The sequence below is a fragment of the Heteronotia binoei genome, chromosome 21, assembly GCF_032191835.1.
Source record: "Heteronotia binoei isolate CCM8104 ecotype False Entrance Well chromosome 21, APGP_CSIRO_Hbin_v1, whole genome shotgun sequence".
Classification (NCBI taxonomy): domain Eukaryota; kingdom Metazoa; phylum Chordata; class Lepidosauria; order Squamata; family Gekkonidae; genus Heteronotia; species Heteronotia binoei.
The window spans coordinates 80,392,141-80,416,746 of record NC_083243.1 but is presented as its reverse complement, the minus strand read 5'-3'; the positions used below and the strand labels follow the sequence as shown (position 1 = coordinate 80,416,746).

Genomic DNA, 24,606 nt, shown 5'->3' with positions numbered 1-24,606 from the left:
AGTGGTATGCACAACCAAATACAACAGGCAATAAATGAATACTGTGGATGATGTTTGCACAAATAATGACCTGTTTTTAGTGAGCATGCTACTTTACGATGGATTAATCAATGCTTGTGACAATTGTAATATTTCAGGCTTACTTCACAATAACAATGTAAAATAGGTAACATTAGCCACTCCTTCCTGTCCAGTTCTCATAGTTAACATATGTAAAACTAAAATGAGGATTTCTCCCCCTCCCAATTTCTCAATGTATATTTGCGTAAGGTTCTAGAGTATTATGCTGACATGACTCATAGGGCTCCCATACTTCTTCGTTTTGAGTCAGAACAAAACCATTACTGTGTATCAGTGGGGAACTGCAGGATGGATGTGGGCAAAGCATATACGTGGATGCTCTTCTTGCACACAGTCCTGGGAGAGGAAGAGCTAAGTACTGCATTCAAAATGGAGTTAAACTCCACATCCCCCCTCTTTGGGGCTTTCCCCCCTGCAGCTGAGTTGCAGCACAACCTCTCAACTGCAATGAGGGGGGCATGCCAGACCATTTGGGCTGGTACAATCATTGGCACTTCTGTACCAAAACAACAGAGAGGCAGGGGTTGTGTAAGGACAGCAGCAAATGGTGCTGGGACAGGATGCAGTTGCCTCCTTGTATCCTTCCACCCTACTCACAGCTGCTTCCATAGCAGGGGCATCTTATCACATCCTCTTGTGGAAGCTGAAGAAGGGAAGAATGTGCCCATCTATTAAGATCTACTAAACAATGCAATACATTGCGTTTTTTCCCTACAGCTCTCCCCAGGGGCCCTTAGGATGAAGGCATTATGCGAAGGAAAGGCCATTTTGATAGTTCATGTGTCTACTGAGTGGTGCATATATGTATATATATATATATATATATATATATATATATATATATATATTAATTTTAATAAAATATATATATTTTAATGTTGAGCAGAGGTGCTCTCTCTCTAACCTGAATTACCTGTGGTCCATTATTTCAAGCATTTTTTCACTGGCCTGTGTCACTTATAGTATTAGTGCTGGGCTGGAAAGAAAAATGGCTAAAGCAACAAGGTCAGCAAGATAAGGCAGAAGAGGGAACCCCTCTGCTTAGCTACATGTATTCTTGCTTAAAAAATTAAAACCCATCTGCCCCTTAATTAATGGGACAAATGTGAATAAATAAACAGGGGTTCCATCATGTCTACTTTGGCCCTTAATGGTTGCTTTCAGGGCAATCCCAAGCCTGCATACTCAGAAGTAAAGCTCAATGAGTTCAATGGGATTTATTCCCTAGTAAGTGTGTTTAGCATTGTAGAGTATCTGTACAATCCCAGAGTTACCCCTTTCTAAATCCATAAATCAATGAGCTTAAAAGGGGTAACTTTAGAGCTGCACTATGATACATGGTAGTAAGGGCAAAGTGTTCACAAGTTTGGATGAAAAATACATTTTTACATGGAAGAAAATAAAGGGAAGTCACTGACAAGGTTGGATTGTGTGTGTGTGTAAATCTGTCCCTGATGATGTGCCCTATTATCTGTAGGGTGCACAGGTTTCCCTAACAAATAGTCATGCTCAGGATAGAACATTTATTTTGTCTCATGGAATGGAAGGTGAGTAACTGAGAACAGTGCATACTCTGCAAAATGTGCCCCCTCGGATTTCTGTTTCTTAATGATGGTGAAGGGTGTTTTCTATTTATTTGAATTACATTGCTTGGAAGAGTAAATGTAACATATGTAACTACCTTTAATCATCCTATTTATGTGAACAAGAGTGTTTAAAATGACAGAGTTAAGTGATTTGAAGAAAAGGCCTTATTCTCCCTCAAGAGGACTTAATTGGTGACGTTAGCTTCAATAATTTTAGGTTACCTAGTGACAGGTTACAAGTGACAGGAAGAAATGGCTACTCATAAGTGTTGAACCAGATATCTAACAAGTAAGCATGAATAACACGACATTCTGTCAGTGGCTTTCTTTTTAACAATCTGTTGTGCAGACAGCTTCTGAGGGATCAGCCACCTGCAAACAATTGGGGACATTCAAGCCAAAACCAAGCATTTTAAGTTCTATAGATTGCAATGGAACAGCGTGAAGCATTTGTACTCTCTTGGAAATCAGTTGGACAGCTAAGTATCTAACTTCAGTGCATCACATCTGATGTGATTCTGTTACATGCTGAGTATCACAGCATCAGGGAGTCGTTCGAACAGAAAGGAAGAATTTTAAGTATGCAAAAAAAAAATCCAGGCAGTCTTGATAAGGTGTCATATTCTATGTTAGGAACAGCTGTACAAAAACATTGATTTCCACATGTATTCATTTTTTTTTAAAAGCATGTGTTATTCTCTTTTGCCATTAATTACATGGGTTGATTGAAAAATGAGACCTTAAAAAACTTGAGTATATCCCTCTGGAATGTTGCCCCAAATAGGTGAAGCTATGATATAAAGCAGCTGAACTTGTGTAGAATGCCAGGTAAGCCAGTAATTCTCAAACCATCTCTTCGCATAGAAGACACCTCATCAGCATTTTTCTCATTATGTCAATTTACCAATTTCCTTCCTATAAAAAGAAAAATTTGGCAGCAGGACAGGACCCCCCCTCCCAAAAAAAGGGGGGGAAATCTGTTTTTCATGAAAGTGCTGCCTCCTACACACTCACTATATAGACCTCTGTTTTGTATATGCATTTTGCATTTCCTGTCTTGTTATATAGAACTTTGCATAATTTAATATCTGTTGAATCCACACAGTGCCAGCTTTGTCTGGACTGTTCTCTTAAAATGTTTGAATCTTGGTTAATGTCCACCTGCATTTATCACCTTCTTCGTTTTGCTCTCAATGGCAACCTTGATCATAACTGATTCTATGTCAGAGCTCAAGTACAGAAATTCAATATGCAGGCCCTGTGGAGTGTTGGACAGCTGGAATTTTGTTGTTCAGCTGCTTAGTAAGGCTTGAGGGATGCCTATGCTTGTCTACAGAACACCACTTTAAGAAAAGGGCAGAATGTTTCTTCACTGCACAGAAGCAGCCATATAGATCCCATTGTTTGAGAACCACTGAGGTAGACAAGAGGTCTAGGCAGTACTGCTAAAGGAGGCTTTCCCCTCCTCATGCCCTGAAGGAGACTACAAATCAATATGAATACCTGCCAAATAATAATGTCCAGATATGCTGGCCCCAATCTTGTTTGCCCAGAGTTTGGGAAGGGGAGGGTGACCTACAAGAAACAGAATACTGACTACAGAAGGAGCCAATGATAGGAACCTACACTGCTTCAAAGTGGCCTACAACTGTTTGTATAAGCAGTGGCATGTGATCACAGAGGGAAAAAAAATCTTATTGGAGAAGAGAAGAATGTCATTTTTTTCTTTCAGACTAACATGGTTTTGATCCCATCTCCAAACCATAAAGAAGGCTCCTGGCCTCCCCTTCTGATGCATCTGGGTGTCCCTCTCTTTCGGCATCATTCCCAAGGCACAAGGGGCTCAAGATGTAACGATAGTCACTAGTGACAGCAGCAGCTGCTCCTGCAATGTTCACTTCACTGTCCAAGGTTCCAAAGGGACAGTCAGTTGTTGGGAAATTCCTAGAAGCTTCTTGTGGCTTCCTGATGTTGACATACAGAGGATCCTGACTGGAAGAGAGCAACGTCAGTCTGGCCAGGATCATTTCCAGTTGTAATTTCAGGGCTCCAAAGCTTGGGCGTAGCTTGGGTTCTGAATGCCAACATCTGCACATGAGATCGTAGCTGCAAGGTGAACAGAATAAAAAAACATTAAGGGGGGGAGGGAACCCAGGAGCATTTTAAGAAATGCTGTCTGTGTAAGCCTCACTGGTAGCAACATGGACAGGAATACCATAAAAAAGTGGATTAACAAACATGGCAACCTTAAACATCTGAGCAGCAATAAAGTTTGGAACTGGAATCAGAACATTCAAATGGCACTCTAGGTTGGCAAAATAAAATATATAATTTTCCAAATTAAATAATCCTCAGCTTTTCCATTGACTACTGAACTCTACTACCTGAGGCAGACAGTTTTACCCTGCCTAACAGAAGCGGCTGGCCCTCCCTGGATCTGGGATCCAGATTTCTATTTGGTCTTTTACCGTGAGGTGGTTCTAGTTCTGGAGATATTTTTTCCTTCCATTTCTCTGAACAGCTGACTTTCAGGCCATCTCAGGCTCCTTACAAAATTCTCATCAGGTTCAAACAGCGGCTTGCCATGCAATGTAGGAAGGGACCTGATTCAGAAAAACGGTTCTAAAGCCCCTTTGACTCATAGAATGAGTAATGCATCAGTTTGCATCCTGTCCTTGGATGATGCATCTTTCTGTCTTGTATTCTAAATCTCTTTATTTGTCTGTGCACTTTTATGCAGTACCCAGAGGCCATAATATAAGAAGCAGCAATATAAAGCCCTATGAAAGGATGGTTATTTTGTTTATTTATTTACTTTGTTTATACCCCACCTTTCTCCCTAGTGGGGACCCAAGTGGCTTACATTGTTCTCCTTTCTATTTTATCTTCACAACAACCCTGTGAGGTAGGGTAGGCTGAGTGTGGGTGGCTGGCCCAAGTTCACCCATCAAGCTTCAATGGCAGAGTGAGGTTTGGATCCAGGGTCTCCCTGATCCAAGGCTGACAGTCTAAGCACTACATCACATTTTGCAGCTTTTTATGCTGAAGCTTTCTAAATTTCCCAACTAAATCATGTTCAGAGCTATTCTAAACAGAGCTACCTCCTTTGGTACATTCAAGTCACTGGGCTTTGAACAGTGTATCTGCTTAAAGTGGCACTGAATATTTTCCATGTAACAAATAAATAAAATGCTCTAAAGCATGTACAGGGCTCATGAAGAATGACACATTTTAAAGGAGCCCAGCATGACAAGCTTAAAAAGAATAGCTGATCATTCTGTTAATATCCATGCATTATTTTATTACTTGTAATAAATATAAATTCTGAGTTAAATGTAGGATTTAAAAAAGAAAGAGAGATAAGAATTGAGTTTTCCTAACTGCAATTTTAACAAGTTCTTTCCTGGTAGAGATATCAAATTTCTCAGATGAACTGGGACTTGTCCAGGTCCACTTTTATAATGCCAATCCAGTTTGCAGAGCATCATTTCCAAACAATGCATATTGTTCTGAGATTGGTTTTCTAGCACACAATTGACAGTCATTTGTTTCTAAAACTGTAATCCTAAACTAACTAATTTGAGACTAACCCTATTAATTCAGACTTTTTAGTAAACATGATCCAGTTGTGCAATCAGCCACACTAACAGCGCTATCATTGGTTTTTAATCTGAAGGAGTGTGCTTACACACGAAAGCTCATACCTTGAGTAAAACTTCACTGGTCTTAAAGGTGTCACAAGACTCTAATTTTATTGTAGTGCTATCAGTGGGTTTAGACTGGAGTAACTGAATAAGATCGCACTGTAAATACACTTAGCAACTTCATTCACCTTTAATCTTTAGTGTCTTCTGTATTTACCTTTGCATAATTCTTTACTTATTCATCACATGATTATGACTATCATGTCTACACTACACTTTTTGCAATGCAATCCTAAGCAAAGTTACACCCTTCTAAACTCATTGACTTCAGTGTCCTTTAAATTGGTTGAACTCTCATGGTTGCCCCAAAGAACCCCAAGAATTCTGTTATAAGAATACCTATACTTCCAGTAACTTCAAAACTACAAGGCCCTGAATTGCTTTGAAGTCATGACACAGTTACACCGGTTCAAAACAGGGTGATGATTTGATATATGTGTATCTTTACTCTAAAGAATCAAAATGCCTGAATTAATAGAAGTGCATCTCAACGTTAAATAAGCCTGTTTATATTTGACGTAAACAGCGAAGCACAGAAGTTGAACAAGTTATTTGAACACACGAAGGTGCCTTATGCTGACTCAGATCATTAGTTTATCGAGGTCAGTACTGTCTGATCTGAGTGGCAGCAGTTTTCCAGGGTGTCAGGCAGAAGTCTTTTACATCGCCTACTACCTGATCCTTTTAACTGGAGATTCCAGGGATTCAATCGGGCCTGCAGCATGTAAAATGGATGCTCTATCAGTAAGCCACAGGATTGGTGGGTTGTCAAAGATGTTTTTGAAGCATCTTGGCAGCAGTTACTGACAATACTTTTAAGATGGATAGAAGACTATGAAAAACTTTGGATGAAATAAACAGTAATCCCTCTTCTATTAGTAATGAATTCTCTATTATGAGTACAGCCCACCAGAAGCCTTGCTTATATACAAATAATCTGAGCTAGCAAAAAAGCACAGCTGTGATATAAGGATGTTTCTGCTCATTCCAATGTGGACTGAGCTGCAGAAGTTATGCTCATGTTTGGGTGAGAAAAAAAAAAGGTCCAATGAACTACTCACACATCTTCCAGGCACTCTGGTGGTTGTTTCAGTCTGTTTCCACTGATGAGGTAGTTGTAAATTTCTGCATTCTCAATGCCTGCATAAGGAGTTTGCCCTCGAGTCACAATTTCCCACATAGTCACACCAAATGCCCACTGAAATAAAGCAATAGGACAGCATGGGGGAAATGTGGTTAAATAATTATTTACATGACAACTATTTTCACCTGATCTATTGGAATTTTTCAGCTTAAACATTTTGTATCACTAGTGATATAGAGAGATAATCAACCTAGGCACATAGAGGAAAAGGAAATTTGCATTTTAGTTATGTAGGATATACCCTCCCTCCTCAGCAGCATTTTACAATAAAGATTTGTTCGTTAATTTAGAACATTTTTATGTTGCCTTTCCACACAACAGGCTTTGCAAAATCACAATTAATCAAAATAATTACAACAAAGTTTTAAAAATATGTACTGTAAAACCAGGGAAATCCTCCATACCCTTCTAGCACATACAGCCAGATTGCCCACTCATATTTACAACATGACCTGCCCAGTACTGGCTGTAGAGAAATATTCGCCAGGGCTTTTTTTTTTAATAGCAGGAACTCCTTTGCACATTAGGCCACACACCCCTGATGTAGCCAGTCCTCCAAGAGCTTACAGGGCTCTTATTACAGGGCCTACTGTAAACTCTTGGAGGACTGGCTACATCAGGGGTGTGTGGCCTTAATATGCAAAGGAGTTCCTGCTACAAAAAAGCCCTGAATATTCCTAAATGAAATGGCATGATATGGCATGATTAATTCTTTGAAACACCAACCACAAAGGCTCACAGCATCTTAAATCACAGTATAATGAGAAAATGCTGTGCTAGTTCAAAGATCACCATACTGTAGAATCATCAATGCTTATTATAATTTTATAAATTCTCACATACACATTCCCATAATATATACAAAACGTCCAGAATGCTATGTCATATTCATTTCAATTGGCAATGGGACAAGAGTCCTCAAAGGACCAATATATGCAACTCTCCATAATAGTGGTAGTTCGCAATAATCCAAATAGTAGTAGGCTTTCACTCTATAATGGAGGCTTGGCAGCCAAAGAGTGGGAAAATTATTTGTCCTCCACTCAAAGCTTAGTCCAGTTCTGGCTTTGCCAGTCCAGTTTGTAAATGTAGTCTAGCAGTGATTTTGGAAGTCTGATATGTACTTTATGTGTACAAGAATATTGTCCATTGACCATATTGTCCATATCAAAACAAGAAGCAACACTGGGACCTCATTTGGATTTATTGGACTTCTGGATTTTATTGGACCTTGCTGGGAACTAATACATGTGGACTACTACTATTATAGAGAATTGCATATATTGGTCCTTTGAAGACTCTTGTCCCATTGCCAACTGGAATGAAAATGACATAGTATTCTAGATGTTTTGTATATATTATGGGGATGTGACAGTGTATGTGATTAATTCTTTACCTGTACAAAACATTCTAAAAGAGCCTCAAGAATAACCTGACAGTATAGAATCTCTCTTTGCCTATCATTTTGCTTGCCTTCATATCAGAATTTAAGCACTCTGTCCGATTCCTCATTAGCAGTTGCTCTGCGCTGGGCTTCTGCTTTCGTTGGCTCAAGCAATTAATTCCCCACCAATTGCTGTGCAGGCACATTTTAATCGGCTCCCTTCAATTTCCCTTGAAACTTCCAGCTCTTGTTTTTTAGAGATCTGGAAACTGCAGGGGAAACTGGAGGGAGCCGCAGATCAAAATGCACCTAAGCAGCAACTGGTGGGGAACTGATCTGAGCTAGGTAAAACAGAAGCTCAGGAACAGAGCAACTGCTAGTGAGGAATCAGTCTCTCCTTTTTGGTCTAGGATTACCACAACTTAACACTAGATGGAGCAATCTTCCTTCTTTCATAATACAATCATACTACCTGCAGTTAAGATATATAACACATTCTGCCTCTTACTGCCATGTGATTTTTCATCTTTGTATCATATCCATTCTCCATGCAATATATGTCAAAGTTCAGACTGAGAGACACTGTCGTTTCTGAAGCCAACCAGGGAGCTCCTTGATTGAGGAGGTATTCTCCTTCCAAGTATGTCGTTCTACCCACCAGTTACTCTGCCAAATGGTTCTCAGTCAGTTAGTTGCTCTAGCCCAAACTAGATGTGATCAGGAGGGGACGGATCCAGGTGTAAAGTCTGCTTTTTCACATTCAAAAGAGGGACATGGGTTGGTGGCTACTTTTTGGGAAAAACAATTGGAGCCTGCCCACAAGAGGAGCTAAACCCTACCTCCACTCACTTAGCGTGCAGAACTCTGCTGCTTTCTATACTGTTCTTCTACCCTGACTCACTTCTGATGTCAGAACCAGGTTGGAAGAAAACTTTTTGTTAAAATATAGGCTATCCATCCTGCTTGAGATTCAAATGGATGGATATATGAGTATACATCCCACCCCCATTTGTTTGGACTTCAGTTTCAATTCCTGTCAGTAGTTACATTATTATATCTGAAGATTTATACCCTGATTCCAGACTTCTGCCCATTTTAGAATAGTATGGTTTGAATTTTATACCTTTTCCACAGAAAATGTTTTCCCCACAGAATGCAAAGAGTCCTCTTTTGAAGTGGTTCATTTATTTCTTTTAAGGCTTCCTTCATGATCAAATGATGCCAGTCACTCCCCACATTATGTTCTTTCTGACATGATATTTTGCAAGATTTTCAGTATTGGTTTTGGCTTGAGTGAACTTCACTAAAAGCTGAGTTAAGCAACTTGTACAGAGCTAAAAACACTCACCACATCACTGTGAGTTGTGTAGAGATTGTCCGCCAGGCTTTCTAGTGCAAGCCACTTCACTGGCAGCTTAGAGGCACAGCCCTGACGGTAATAGTCTCCACTGTAGATTTTCTTCGAGAGGCCAAAATCAGCAACACACACATTCATGTTTTCATCCAGCCTAAAGCAAATTCAAGCAAATTGGAAAATTAGGAAATGCAAGAAGAAAGAGCAGATATATAGGCCACCTGTTTCAAAATTCACCTTTTTCCTTGTGTCACAGCAAGGGCACCTACAGAGACTAAAAGATGCAATTTACCCGACTAGGCATGTTTCAGGCCACCGGTGAGCCAAGGTCATCCCCATCTAATGGCATGGGATGTCATCTCCAGCTATTCTGCCCAGTGCCCAGGCAAAAAACCTACCAAGCCCTGAAGGTGAGGAAGGACACCAAGACCAAACAGGTCTTCTCATTTCACCTTGCTCCTTCAAGAATTTGTGCTAAGGCTATATAATCAGACCTTCATTTGACAAACCACAGACAAGACTGGGACATTCTCTACTGTAGTAGTGTACCGGGATATTTCTGCCCTGCCTATGTTTCCAGTCAGTGTGGCTGCATGTTGCAGAAGCACAAGCTACTCTGCCTCCTTTAAGTCTCTTCCCTCAACCTGAACATGTAGAAGGAACCAGAACAGAGAACAGAGTGCTCTTGCAGGGCAAGTTTGGAAGGGAGGAACAGAATAGAAGCAAGCAAATTGCTTAACACCAGGAAAACTGTGCAGCTGAATTTCAGGGTGGGAAAAGAAGGAAATCTGAGGATTAGTTCCTTCAAACAACAGCAGTGTCACAATGTTGTTAATGTTCAACTATTTTAAGGCCACCATTTCCCCAGAAGTGCAGGGCCCCATGACCTGGATATTTGGAGAACCCTTGCTTTGCTTCCCAGCACATCAGAACGAATCGTATTTTGGACTGGGTTTTCTTTATTTAGTCTTTCCCTTAGTCTGACCATATATTTTACTTAATCTAGCTGAAACTGTCTGCAGCTTTGTGGTTATATTTCGGGGGGGGGGGGGGGGAGAGAAGGAAAGTCATTCCATCAAAATCATATGAGATTCCTGAACTTAACTTCAAGAATGTGAAAGTACAACGAATACGCTTGGAACTACAGAAGTGCAAGTCATAAAGGTATCACAGTGATTAGATACACAACAAAAAACCCTCACACCAGTTGAAGTCCTTGGAGCAGTTGTACCTTTGGGTGCCATCATTTAGGCAATCAAATGGAAGTCCAACAGCAATTTGAAGACTAATAAAATTCATTTCCGCATAAGCCTTTATAACTCAGAGCTCACTTCCTCAGATTCATAGAAGTGTACACAGGAGACCCATTTAGGAAAACCCAGTCCTCTTTGACACAAACCTTCTAAGGAGAATTAACAGATTATGGAAATTATGAAAGGCTATTCTCTTCCAGAAGAGCTTTTTTTTTAAAAAATAGTTCTGAAAGTTTGCATTTAGCGGGCAGTCCATTAGGATTATCTGGGTTTTTTAATTGTTCTGTGACTTAGTTTGGAATTAGCTTTGCCTATCATGATAACATGGCACAGATATTTAAACAAATAAGCAGAAATCTGTAGCATGTTCAGTTCCTCTACACATCTATGAGGTTGTCCCTCACAAAAGGCTTTCCAGATATTGCTGGAAATTGTTTCTTTTAAAATGTGAAGAATTATATTTATAGAACCCGAACAGAGAAGACAAAATGGGAGGTGAAATCCCAAATAAGGCTTGGAGGGAAGACGGATGGTTGCAGCTAAGTAAGAGCCATGCTGATGCTCCTTTGTACAGTTTTTGCAGGGTTTCTTCCCTGAGTCAAATTTAGCATGCTCCTTATTTGCCAAATCCTCTTTGCCTTGTCTTCCTGAATCAATTTCACCAGGTTCCTGACATGCTGCATTGTGTAGGAGGGAGAATGTATGAGTTTGCTGTGTCTTTTGTTAGTCATGTCGAAGAACTTCAGCAGGAGAGTGCACACCCACCAAAGATATTTAACAAGTCAATGAGCTGGAGTCTATGCAGCAGCAACAAAAGGTAATGGTGGAAGCAGATTCTTGCCTCCTCTCCCTTCACCAGCAGCTGCTGGTGAGCCTCAAAAAAGGCAATGCTAAAGTCTGGAGGACCCCACAAGGACAAGCAGCCATACAACCAAAAAGGGAAAAGTGGGTAAAAGCACCTCACCACTATTCTGCCCATAGCACTTCCAGTGGTGCAAGATGCTCCACTAATGGACAAGCAGAGAGGAGTGATTGTTCTGGTACCCCCAAATGAAGACAACAGAGCACTGCATGGATTTATCTGGTTTTATTTAAACAGCTGATGTACATCAAAATGCATTAAAATATGCTAACATATTTAAAGGGCAGGCTGCACTAGGTGGCCTACCAATGGCTGCCTTTGTTGGGCTGATGCACTCTAGCTCCAAACCTGCCCCCCAGGGATTCCATTGGTCCTGTTTACCCTCACCTACACAGGAAATGTGCTGAGACGTCCCAAGCCTCATTCCCCTTCCCTGATGCATTGTAAGGCTGATGCCAGGTTTGGAAAGATAATTCCTCAGCAGTCAGCACCTGTTTGAGGCTCAAAGAAAGCTGTTGAAAGAAGTGGGAAAAACCTGCTTTCACCAGTGTCTTCCTCTGGCACTGCTTAGATTCTAGGCCAATTCATAAAAGAACAGCACAAGAGTAAGCCAGTGAAACTGCAAGGGTAATCCTCTGCAACACTGTCAAACAGGCTTGTGAAACTACTGTTATCTCATAAGACCGCATAACATCCGAAACAAACCTATGAGGCTTGTGACTGCAAGGATCTAAGTGCTGGGAAAATGCAATTTTTCTATAGCGTATGTACTAGGAGAAGGGAATGTAATTTGACTCTTCTGAATTTTTTTTTAAGAGCATGCAAAGCTTCTCCATTAACCAGTTGAGGGACAAGCGTTGTTCATCCCAACCTTACAAGTTTTGGGATGTCTCAGCCCACCTCCTCAGTGTTTTTAAATCTCTGCAAATGCTTTAGTTAACTAAGAAGGATATTGACTTACATGCAGTTCCGAGCAGCTAAGTCTCTGTGAATAAAGTTTTTGAAGCTCAGGTACTCCATGCCACTAGCAATATCGATCATAAACTTTAAAAGCGTCTGAAGAGGCAGGTTCTGCAGAAGAGAGGCACAATTAGTGTCATGTTATTGGAAAAGTGTCTAACATTCTGTCATACCGTGTGAAGGCATTTGGGCCACTATCTACCCTAGAGATGGTGAAGAGCAATTAGCAGAGCTAGGGTTGGTTGTTCAGTGATGTAGACACTTCAACAGCCAGCCGCACTGCAGCATCAGCAATTTCATTCTGTCACCAAGAGCATGCACAGAAAACCAGGCTATGGGGAGTACTAGCACTGCTCACTTGCAATTTCTTTTGGAAATCTCATATGATCAAGAACCACACTAAATATATGAGCACAGTCATATACAACACTCTCCCATCCCACAGAAAATGAGCATGTTTGACAGCTAAACTAGAGTAATTCCTTCACATTAGGTTTCTTTATGCAGCAAAGTTTTTTCCCTTTGAAGAATTTTTAAATTACATTTTAGCCTGCTCTTCCTCCAAGGAGCTCAGGGTAGCACACATGATTCCCTTATCCTCCATTTGAACCTCACAACAACCCTGGGAGCTAGGCTAGGCTGAGTGACTGGCTCAAAGTCACCTAGTGTACATCCTGGCAGAAGCCCATATACACTGAAACCAAGCTCCAGGGAGAAAAGGTGGAACTAGCAGTTCCATCGTATGGTTATGCAGATTGCTCTTGAGAGGGAGAAAGGAGGCAGTAAAAAACAAACAAACAAATTTCTTGATTCCACTTGCCACACCACCATATAAAAAGGAAGCCGTCAAGGAACAAGTAGTATGTCCATACACTGGAACATAAACCACAGATTGTCACCTGATAGCCAGTGATCTAGCAAGTTGCAAAGGAAGTTCTCCTTTTTATTCTTGTAAGTATTCTTGGTACATAGCCTGGACTATTACTCCATCAAGGACTGAACACTTGAATTCAAGAACAAAGTCATTTTCATGGTCTCATCATGTTGCGATAAATATTTGATGTTAATATAGGGAACCCTACTGGAGTCATGTCCCCCAAGATTCAAAGATTTGGATAATGGGTCAATGAAAGTAATATGTCATCAGAGTACCATAGCAAGGAATGGACAATACAGCCCTTTTGAGACTTAAGTGTTTAACTTTTTATTCTTGTGGACTATAACTGCTACACATAGTCAGAATGGCTTGGATCCAATGACATTGTTCCTTTTGTGTTCTCTCAAGATGCTGCAGAGGCAGAAGGGATAGAGGCAGAGGAAATCAGCACTGCACAGTAGCTGGAGAAAAGCATGAGAGGGAAAACATCATAGACTCCAAGCCGAAATACACTTATTTAGATGGTCAGAGCAGACTACCATTGACACAGTTAGTATGACTGTGCAACAAAATACAGGCCAAAATAAATTTTGCCCCATCTGCCCCAAACAATAAAAGATATGGTGTACATTTGAGAAACAAACGCTTTGATCCAAAATGTGATCTTATAATCTATTCTTCTTTTGGGGTGTTGGTAAGAGAAATGCTTACAAAAGGATTATCTCCAATTCTGGACATCAGTAGAAAAGAGTGAAGGTCTCCGTGCTTCATGAAGGGCAGGATAACCATCGGGATCGGAAGCCGGCCTTTTGGCCGATTGCGCAAGCTGACTCCTGATAGGAAAGAATAGGGGGGAAAAGCAGTTAGCAAGCACTACCAGTCTTGATCTGTCCTATCATACTCTCTTCTTCACAACCTGCTGAAAATATTCTCATGTGTATTTGAAGGGCAGAATCTCTAAATCTGTAAAGTACAAGGGCTTGATCTTCTTTTTGTGTCCCTTGACAACAATTCTCGTTTACTTAATCAGGAACAGTAAGTACTGAGTTTTGGGCAAGGGATCACTCATGTATTTGCTACTGAAGCACCCTCTAAGGAGGCTGATTCTCTTTTGGAATAAATTGGGGGGAAGAATATTTGTTATTATCAACAAATATTCAGTCTAAAGCAGCAAGGAAGGCTGATAAAGGGAGTTCCCTCTCTTAGCCTGTTCACCTACTACACTTTCAGTCTGGTGTATCTCTGAGAATCAATATGCTGCAGAAATTTGAGCTGAAGAAGAAAAATAGTTTATTGTAATGTATATAAATGCACAGAAAAGTCTAACATCTTAAACAGGCCAAAAGCGCACTGCTGCTTTCTAACATAGCACTATGAGATTCAAAGGAACTGTGAAATAGGTACTGTTGGGAATTCTCCTCTGCAAAAGTAAATGCATCATGCAAAAGTGCTCACCAATCAGTTTAGTCACATGGGGATGGTTAAACTCCTTCATGCAGGCAGCTTCCTTCAGAAATTCCTCAATGTCACTTGAAGTGAATATGTCCGCTGAAATACAGGGAAGGAAAATTGAGGCTTCCTTTTAAACGCAGGGGGGCTGATTTAAAAGAAAACATGCATGAGATGGCAGTGCAAGGAGCACAGGGCATTCTCATCGCCAAATGTTTGTGTAGAGAAGTGTACAGGCATAAATGGAAAAGTGAACCATGTCACTAGGAAACATCTCCTGTCTGTTCATTCATCTTCCAGATGATTACACAGTGTTTCAGGGAGATGTCCTCAGGTACTAGAGAAATGACACAGGTTCATTCTTGTCATGTAGAAGGGCTAGAGATGAATAAAGTCTTTCCCTGGGTTACTCTTGCCAACTACAGAAGTCACTGCTTTTAATGGAATGGAAAGTAACTTCCTAAAATTAATGAACAGAAAATGCCAGTTAAGAATTCACCACCAAACTGGTAAGGCATGGTTGGAATCCAGATTCAAAATCAAGGAGCAATCAATTTAATCTACAGCTTTGGCAATACATGATTCATACTTAATATGTACAAATCAATTGATCAGACATTCTGATTTAGAAGAACTGTGCTTAAATTTTACGAGCTGCACTTTGGAGACTCCCATCAATTAGAAATGTAAGTGATGGTGGAAAATTTAGGATGCAGTTTTACTCCTAAAAGAATTATCAAAACTCCCAATGATGTTAACAGAAAGGATTTCAACATTAGGGTGATATCCTGAACCTGCTTGCATATCCACAGTTTCTACTGTTGCCAAGAGAAGTCCCCAGCACTTTATTAATGTACAGATTCCTGCTATTGTTTTGGTGGAATACTCTTTGGTGGTCACTGCAGCATTTTAAAGCACAGTGCAAAGATTCAAGAACAGAATGACTTTTACTGCAGAAGGCACACAGCGTCAAAAGGTGAAATAAAGAGAGGAAGGAAAGGAGAGGAAACAGAAGTATGTCAAACAGCTTTGCTCCGTAAAGAAGCGGTCACAGGCACAGGGAGGCCCTGGAGGTATTCCAAGGTACCCAGATCTTACTCACCTTTCAGCATTTTCACTGCAACCTTCTGGAGAGAGCCATTGGGCAGTTTCAACTGACCTTCTCTTACAGACCCAAATTCCCCTGGTTTTAGAAAGCAAAAGAAGGAAACAGGTTACGGATCAAGCATGTGACTTTTGATTCCAGGGACCATCAAAGGTGGAGTTGTTAGGCAGACAAAGGGGAAGCTGGGAAGCTACTATCCCCAAGCCTCTTCCAGTATAAGGTCCCCCCCCTCCATGCACGGCACTTGTTGGAAATATTTCCAAAAAGATATACACATAAATCGCATTACACTGGGACCGAAATCTACAGGAACTTTAAATATAAAGGAACTGAAGGCATAATCCAGCTAAAACAAAGCTGAAACATAAAAGTGTGTCATTGTCCCCCCTCAATTATAGAGGAATCAAGATTTGACTACCTTGATATTCTAGAGGGGGTTAGATTTAAATTTTAGTTTGACTGTAATGGGTCACTCATGTAAATTATAATGGCTTTTTGGAGAGATTATTTTTATTAATTTGATCACCTCTGTTTCTTCTCACTGAGTTGTCAAGGAGATTTTTTTTGTCTACTGTTGGATGTTGGTTACATTACTGTATAGTATACATTTTTTTGTTCTTTAGTAGTTAATGATGTACAGAAAGGACAGGACATGGGTAGGAAGCTATAGTAGTAGCCCTTACTCTGGTTTCCTCCCCATAAGATCTCCCCCAGTCTAATCTCCTTTTCCTCTAATTGCATCTTCATTTTTTTTTTTAAATCTTTGGCTTGTTTCAACACCATACATTGTGCTCTCTGCTTTAAATTCCTCAAAATCTGCAGCTCTTGCTAATATTTCCTGTATCTCTCCTTTGGTTTTTTTTGGTTCTTTGCCACCATAGGAATTCTCATAACCACACTGACTCTGAGTTACCACTACACATCTACACAGTTCTTGTAAAAGTGTTGAGTGGATCATATGCAAGAAAAGTAGTTAAGACACAACTAAATTACAGCTACCAGCAATATTGGGGCTCATTCTAATAATGTAAAAGACTAACAACACAATGCTGTGTAGCAGGCATGCACATGCTCATCATAATGAATGTATTTGAGTGCACCTATTCTCATTCTATTCTGGAGATCTGCAGTATCTTTTTTAAAAGGTAGAGGTAGTCCCCTGTGCAAGCACCAGTCATTTTTGACTCTGGGGTGATGTCGCATCATCAAGTTTTCATGGCAGATGTTTTACAGGGTAGTTTGCCATTGCCTTCCCCAGTCATCTACACTTTACCCCCAGCAAGCTGGGTAAGTTTAGTTTAGTTTATTTGTAATTTGTATCCCGCCCTTCCCACCAGGTGGCTCAGGGCGGTTGGTAATCATTTTACCAACCTCAAAAGGATGGAAGACTGAGTCAACCTTGAGCTGGTTACCTGAACCCAGCTTCTACCAGGATCGAACTCAGGTCATGAGCAGAGCTTGGACTGCAGTACTGCAGTTTACCACTCTGCGCCACGGGGCTCCTAATCTCTTAAAGACAAACACATTTATTGAAGAAAAAGCTTTTTTCTTTTTCTTTTTTTGCTAGAACTGATGAAAGTCAAGCATCAATAAACCTTTTAGTTGTTAAGGTACCACAAGGGTCTTTTTTGCCTTGGTAACAATAGGCTAGAATACCGACCACACAGGAACTGGATTGGGCTGTAAACCTTAACCAGAATACAGATATTTTAGCTAGGCTTTGGTTCACACTCACCCTTGCCTAGCATTCTCCCCAAAGTAAACTGCTGCTCCTGGATCAAGACGTCCTTCAGTTTGGTCTTCAAGTCATCACTGATTCCTATACTATCCACTAGAGAAATGAAATCAGAAAGAGGGGCAGTTAATAAAGAATCTCAGTGAACGTAGCTACTACCACATATATAGAATCTCAGTCTTTCTTCCTAGTCATAACTGAGGTTACATATGATGAGGTCAATGGGGGAAAAGGGTGAAAAGCAGCACCTAGAACTGAAAGTTTCATTTGACAGGAACTCCATGAATGTTGGTGAATGGGATTTGTGTGAAAAAGTTGCTCAGAACATTTGACATACATGTTGCTTCGATAAGCTCTGGGCCTTCTCTGTTGAAAGATCTCACTGCTCTGAAGTGGACCACAGGATCCCCTCCCACCACGCTGCCAAAAGCATGACTAGAATGCAGAAAAGAAACAAAAATATTCTCATTAAGGAAATATTCATTTATCAAAAAGTACAATATAGCACAGTACAGACTTACATTTGCTTAATATGGGCACAGTGGCATAGAGCTGCCATACACTGGTAAGTATTTTACTTGTTGTGGCTAGGAATGGCAAACTATTGCAGCCAGGTCTTTTCAGGCCAAAATGGTCTGGAAACATGTTCTCATCACTGCTCCTCTCCCTGTTCAGACTCTCTGTTCCACTCACCACCAGTTGCCTCCCGCCTTTCACTGCCTTGTAAATAGCAGAACCCCCCTCACCCACCAGCACTTCCACTCCAGATAGTTACAGTATCATTAGCAATTATGTCACATGATGTAGCAAGTCTGCATTAATGCAACCATGTAAGCCATCCCAAGGCAATAATTTTCACCAATAAAAAGAAGACATTTACCCAAAACGAGTTTCTTTTCTTCTTTTCCGTAGGAGGATTAGTGCCAACGAAACAGCTGTAACGAGTGCAGTAAGAATTCCTAGAACCACAGGGACCCAGGATGTACCATAAGGGGCCTGCCTCTGTCCTCCTGGGCAGAAAAGAAAACCTCTGTGAGACTCATAGAATCCTAGAATCATAGAGTTGGAAGGGACCTCCAGGGTCATCCAGTCCAACCACCTGTACAATGCAGGAAACTCACAAATATCTCGCCCTAAATTCACAGGATCCTCATTGCTGACAGATGGCCATCTAGCCTCTGTTTAAAAACTTCCAAGGAAGGAGAGCCCACCACCTCCTGAGGAAGCCTGTTCCACCAAGGAACTGGTTTAATTGTCAGGAAGTTCTTTCTACTGTTGAGCCAAAAACTCTTTTGATTTCATTTCAACCTGTTGGATCTGGTCCTACCTTCTGGGGCCACAGAAAACAATTCCACACCATCCTCTAAACGACAGCCCTTCAAGTGCTTGAAGATGGTGATCATATCACCTCTCAGCTGCCTCCTCCCCAGGCTAAATGTGCCAAGCTCCTTCAACCTTACTTCATAGAACTTGGTCTCCAGACCCCTCACCATCTTCGTCACCCTCCTCTGGACCTGTTCCAGCTTGTCTACATCCTTCTTAAAATGTGGTGCCCAAAACTGAACACAATACTCCAGGTGAGGTCTTACCAGAGCAAAGTGATACCATCACTTCATGTGATCTGGATACTATACTTCTGTTGATAAAGCCCAAAATTGCATTTGCCTTTTTAGCCACCACATCACACTGTTGACTCATGTTCAGTGTAGAAAGCAAGATGTACCTCAAACATGCCTCCTTAAAACAGATAATGGCTTAAGGATTCCCACTTGGCATCTGCCAAAGCCTGGTTCTTTTCAATAGTGGTTTCCATTCTGTGGAGATGACAATTGCACCATCTGTTGAAGTTTCCACTAAGCGCTTTTAGGCTGTATCATTTTGCTGGGGTTTTTAATGGGGTCTAGGCTGTACCATCGCCTTCCCAAGATTGCCCTGTATGGCGAACTCTCCACCGGCCATCGAAATAGAGGGGCACCAAAGAAGAGGTACAAGGACTCCTTGAAGAAATCCCTTGGCACCTGTCGCATCAACCATCACCAGTGGTCTGACCTAGCCTCAGATCGCAAAGCATGGAGGCACACCATCCACCAAGCTGTTTCTTCTTTTGAGAACGCATGCATAGCTGGTCTTGAGGACAAAAGGAGATTGAGGAAGAATCGCACTGCTACAGCACCAACCCCAAATCAGACTTTTCCCTGCAGCCACTGTGGCCGGACCTGCCTGTCCCGCATTGGTCTTGTCAGCCACCAGCGAGCCTGCAGCAGATGTGGACTATTGCACCCTTCTTAAATCTTCGTTCGCGAAGCCAAGCTGAGAGGGAGAGAGAGGCTGTCAGCATTTTCTTGGGGGAGGGGTTAATGGGTTTTACCATATTGAGTATGGTTTTAATCTGGATCTGTAGGCCATAAAGGAAAAGCAGACTAATATGTATAAATAACTAAAGGGAGCTGGGCAAAATAGGCAAGCATGAAAGGCAAGCATGAATGAGTTAGACAGCTACCTTAGCAAGGCCATTGTTCTTTGTACTGATTTCTTTTATTGGATATATCACCGCACTGCATTAAGTATGAATGGGTTTTCACAACTTTTTCTCCTGTGATGCTGTATCTCAGGGCTGAACCTGGGACTTCTGTATACTAACACATGCAGCCAGAAACGGAGGTACTTCAGTTCTGGCCATATGGCTGTGCTACCTGTGTTCCACGAACAGTAAGAGGGGGAGGGTGGTCCTCTGAATACCAATACTGGGAGGCAAGATCACGGAAAGTCCTGAGCCTCTGTGTCTTGTTTGTTGACTTTCCAGGGCAAGTGGTTAGTTGGTGTGGAACAAGTTAGCAAGTGTGGAATAGGATGCTAGATTAGATGGATCACTGGTCTGCTCCTATGGGGCGCTTCTTATGAATTTGAGCATTAGTACAAAGCTTTTTGCATCTAATGTGACAGTTCCCAGCAAATCCCTAAAAAGTAGTTTTGGCTTTGCCGAAGTCATTTCACCATTTACCCAGGGTAGGACTCAAAGCCCACATTCTGGGCTTCTCAATGCATTATTCTTTCCCACTGAGCTCCCTGTAGCTGCCTCTTGTGAGGACCACATTATAGTGATCCTTCTTCCTTGTATATGTGCCCCCATGTAAAATGCACACTCCCTTTACATGGAAACAGAAATAAAAATTTAAAACTTCACATACAGCTCCTATATGAGTTGTTCTCACAGGCCTCCTCTTAATAACTGGGCTATGGAGCTGGCTGCCTATTAGGACTGCAGTAGCACTCCATCTTCCCCTTTATGGCCCTGGCTATCCCATTGTCATCAGGGCTCCTGTGCTTTACAGTCTGCTGCTCCTGCTTCCAAGATGGTCAAGAAGTAAAACCCCAGAACGCAGATAGCCTATCTTCTGTCTGTAGGTATCAATTGGTGCCTTCCTCCCAGTTGCACAATGGAGTTCTCTGCTTCTCTTCTTGATGGGAAAGTGTGAACTAAGATCAGTGACATCATGGCCAGGGCCACTTGGGCACCATCATATGCTAACAGCTACATTCCATGCATGCCTAACATGGGGAGGGTGGAGTCAGAGATCATGAACACAACGGGGATGTAGTGGTGATAGTGCTGCGAGGGATGCTGTAGGAGCAGTTGGCAGCATTGCTATGTTATCTCTTGTTTTGACTGGTATCATTTCACTTTTGCTGCAGGGCAGGCAAAGGACTGTAATGACATTAGGCTGGCATCATCGGGCTGAGACCTACTCCGCAAACAGTATGAAACTAAATTGCTTATTGACCTAAGCTGCTTCTCAGACAGGAGAAAATCTGATTGCTTAATGGTAATGATGTTTCTAGTAAAGGTGGAGAAGCTTGGGATGACACATTCTCTGTGAAATAAATAGAAGGTATTACAGAGTTACACCACATATTTGATTGCATCAAGTCATGACAACAGAACAGTTACACATCTGTTGTTCTGTCTCAGTGCTATTCCAGTAGTTGTTTCTTCTGACTACAGAACTTGGCTATTAAAATTTTATTTTATTCCACATTCTGTATTTGTCGTCCCTAGTGGTCCAACATCAGCATAGGTTTATGCAAACAATTCTTGCATTGATCTCAACTTTTGATTATCCAGGTATTTGGAGGGCAGAGGTCTCCTAAGGTATCTGGATATTCTGCAGCATACCCAGCAGAATAAATAATACTGTGAACACTTTTCAAGATTGATGGTTTCTTTCTGGGTTTCCTTTCTTCACACACAAAACTGCCCACTTGTATAATTTACTTATTTCATTTATACCCTGCCTTTCTCCCTAGTGGAGTCTCAGGGCTGCTCCCCTCCTTCATTTTACCCTCACAACCCTGTGATCAGGCTAGGCTGAGACTGTGCAACTGGTCCAACTTTATAAAGCCAGTGGCCATGGCAGAGTGAAGATTTGAACCTGAGTCTCCCAGGTTGTAGTCTGACACACTACCCTGACTCTAGTGGTCCTACTGAACAAGCAAGTAATTCTAGCAGAGCGACTAGATATCTACTTATCACTTGGTCTTAAGTAATCCTTGTAGAAAAAAACCTGGAGAGTCACTACCAGTCTGAGTAGACAATACTGACTTCGATGGACTGATGGTCTGATTCAGTATAAGGCAGCTTCATGTGCAGTTTCTCCAGAGAGCAGCCAACTGCCTGTTAAAATGTGGTGATGTTAGCATATTCATTGGCCACAAATCTAGAGGGAAACATCTAGAGGAATTTCCCTATCTGTTTTGTGTTTTGCTTGTGGCACACAACCAGAGATACTATAAAGACATTTTGGAGTTCTGATTATCATTTATTATAGTAAATTCCCTGGGTTCATAATGTATGGACAGAACATGTATATTTTAATAAATAAAATTATTTCCCCCATTCTGTTCCTCTAAGGCTAAGTAAAAAGAATTTCTCTTCCCTGGTCTCCTAAAACACCAGCATAAATACAGGAAAAAGTTATATCATGAAGTCTGCACCTGAGGTTGCCAGCTTGTAATAAGCACTCTTAACTGAGACTAAAGATTATAAGAAAACCTAGACAGGTTGAGGAAAGACTGAGTAATGCTTGCCTATAGCCTGCTAACATTTATTTAAAATACTGGAAGCCCTACATTCCACTGAAGTGCGTAAGCCAGCTCTCAATCATAAAAGCAATTCATCAATAAACATTAAAACATGAAACTAACTAGACTCTATGTGATTTTTTTCTGGACTCCTCAGAATAATTGCTATATGTTTGGCAACAGCTGGGGTGCAGGGTTGTTGTATTTTTTTTAGGTATGGCAAGTCTTTTGGAGTGGTTTACCAGAGTGGATGCAGAGAACACTTTCTCTTTTTGCCTTGAAGAAAGGGCCTTTATTTCAAAGGGCATTTGGTGGTGGGTAAATTGTTTTGGCAGATCTGGCAGTGTTGTATGCATTTTAAATCTTGCTGATCTTCTGTGTGATCTTTTTATACATTTTCTTGTTCTTTTGTTGAGTCCAAAAAGATACAAAACTCTTTAGATAAAGCCAGGGCTTTTTTGTAGCAGAAACTCCTTTGCATATTAGGCCACATACCCCTGATTTAGCCAATCCTCCAAAAGCTTACAAGGCTCTTAGTACAGAGCCTACTGTAAGCTCCAGAAGGATTGGCTACATCAGGGGTGTGTGGCCTAATAGGTAAAGGAATTCCTGCTACAAAAAAAGCCCTGAGCAATCTCCCCCACCCCAATATCCACAATGAGAACCCTTTCTGACCTATACAGTCTTCACCAGCCATGAATCTACATGAGTTTTTCCTGCATTTGCCTGATGACATCACAGTGATTCATATTATCTGTGTTTGAAGGCTAAAGATATGAGTGCTTTTAAATACAATATACTCCAGTGGCTTGCTATGTCCTATTGTGATTTAAGGAGCATTCTATGACTTCCACAGGAACAGTAGCATTTGCCACAGGGGTATAAAGTTTCCATTCTCTCCCATTAAGTCATCAGCAACATGGAACAGGGATGCAAAGGCCTTGATCCAGATGGAAACGCTTCCAAGGTGATAGCAGGGGAAGTGACAAACATACCATGTGACCTAGCAATTAGAATGCTTCTACAAATGGTGCTAAAACATAGTTGGCATGAAATAAATGTTAGACAGTACAGAAGTAGCAAAGGGAACAGTGGGAACTTTCTGGATTTGCCCTAAATGGGGCAGATACAACAGGATGTATGGAATGCCTCTAAATATTCTTTTGGCATGCCAAGGGAGTTCAAGGGAAACTTTAAAGCAGTTCCCTCAAAGAAAATCATTAAAAGTTTTTATGATATTCCCCACCCACACCCATGCACTGAGAAACACTAACAAGCTGCCCTAGATAATTCACACGCAGAGGAAGCACAGAAAAATGTCTATTCAGTACCCAGCTAGTTATTTCTGGAAAGTAAACAACTTTTATTTTCCACCAAGCTCAGGACTATAACAAACTTTCATTATTTTTACTGATCTATTATTTTAGGCTGTCAGCATTTATCTAACACAGGCTTACTTTCAAGCATTTATAGGCTTGGCTGCATATTAAGTTAGGTGTGGCTGATATCTGAACACAAAAAGCCTCAGGACAAAAGATGAGTTGCTTTTGTCTTTGTTTTTTTCATTTTTTTTTATAATGAAAAGCAATTTGTTTAAATTAAAGGAAATCATTTGCTCTTAGTGTTTCCCTTGTCAGAACATGCAATGTTCAAGATTTAGTCAGTAGTCATTATATTCAATGTGTGCTGAGAACTGGCTGCAGCATCTCAGCATGTGTTTAACTTATGTACATGAAGAGGGGGCTCATATAATGGATTATTGCACAATGCATGCTACACATCAGATTCACATTCATACCTATATGTATTCATACCCTGACAGTTCTAGCTGAGATCTTCTGGACACTTGAACAAAGAAATGGCTCCTTAAAAAGAGGAAACAACTGGGTCCACTAGCTGACTTGTCACTCGGCAATTCAACTGCCCCCAGGATGGAGCTGGGGTCTCTGTCAGGTAGCTGAACTAAGAACTGCTGAAAATTATCCTAGCCAGCAATGATGATTACATAGGTAGCTCCAGAGACAAGCAGTTCT

The 24,606-nt window shown here is 41.1% G+C and overlaps 1 protein-coding gene across 3 annotated transcripts in view; it reads right to left on the bottom strand.

Moving 5' to 3' along the window:
* Positions 1–2,277: 2,277 nt before the first annotated feature.
* The window catches only part of TYRO3 (TYRO3 protein tyrosine kinase), a 110,167-nt gene continuing 87,838 nt past the window's right edge, over positions 2,278–24,606 (bottom strand). For all 3 annotated transcript variants that reach the window (XM_060262006.1, XM_060262007.1, XM_060262008.1), the window contains exons 10-19: positions 18,375–18,504; positions 17,832–17,929; positions 17,495–17,590; positions 15,757–15,837; positions 14,661–14,753; positions 13,917–14,038; positions 12,330–12,439; positions 9,248–9,407; positions 6,433–6,569; positions 2,278–3,773 (exon numbers count right to left, since the gene is read on the bottom strand). In XM_060262006.1, coding sequence (XP_060117989.1) covers positions 3,401–3,773; positions 6,433–6,569; positions 9,248–9,407; positions 12,330–12,439; positions 13,917–14,038; positions 14,661–14,753; positions 15,757–15,837; positions 17,495–17,590; positions 17,832–17,929; positions 18,375–18,504 — 1,400 coding nt within the window. In that variant the 3' untranslated portion in view covers positions 2,278–3,400. The remainder of the gene's footprint in view (positions 3,774–6,432; positions 6,570–9,247; positions 9,408–12,329; positions 12,440–13,916; positions 14,039–14,660; positions 14,754–15,756; positions 15,838–17,494; positions 17,591–17,831; positions 17,930–18,374; positions 18,505–24,606) is intronic.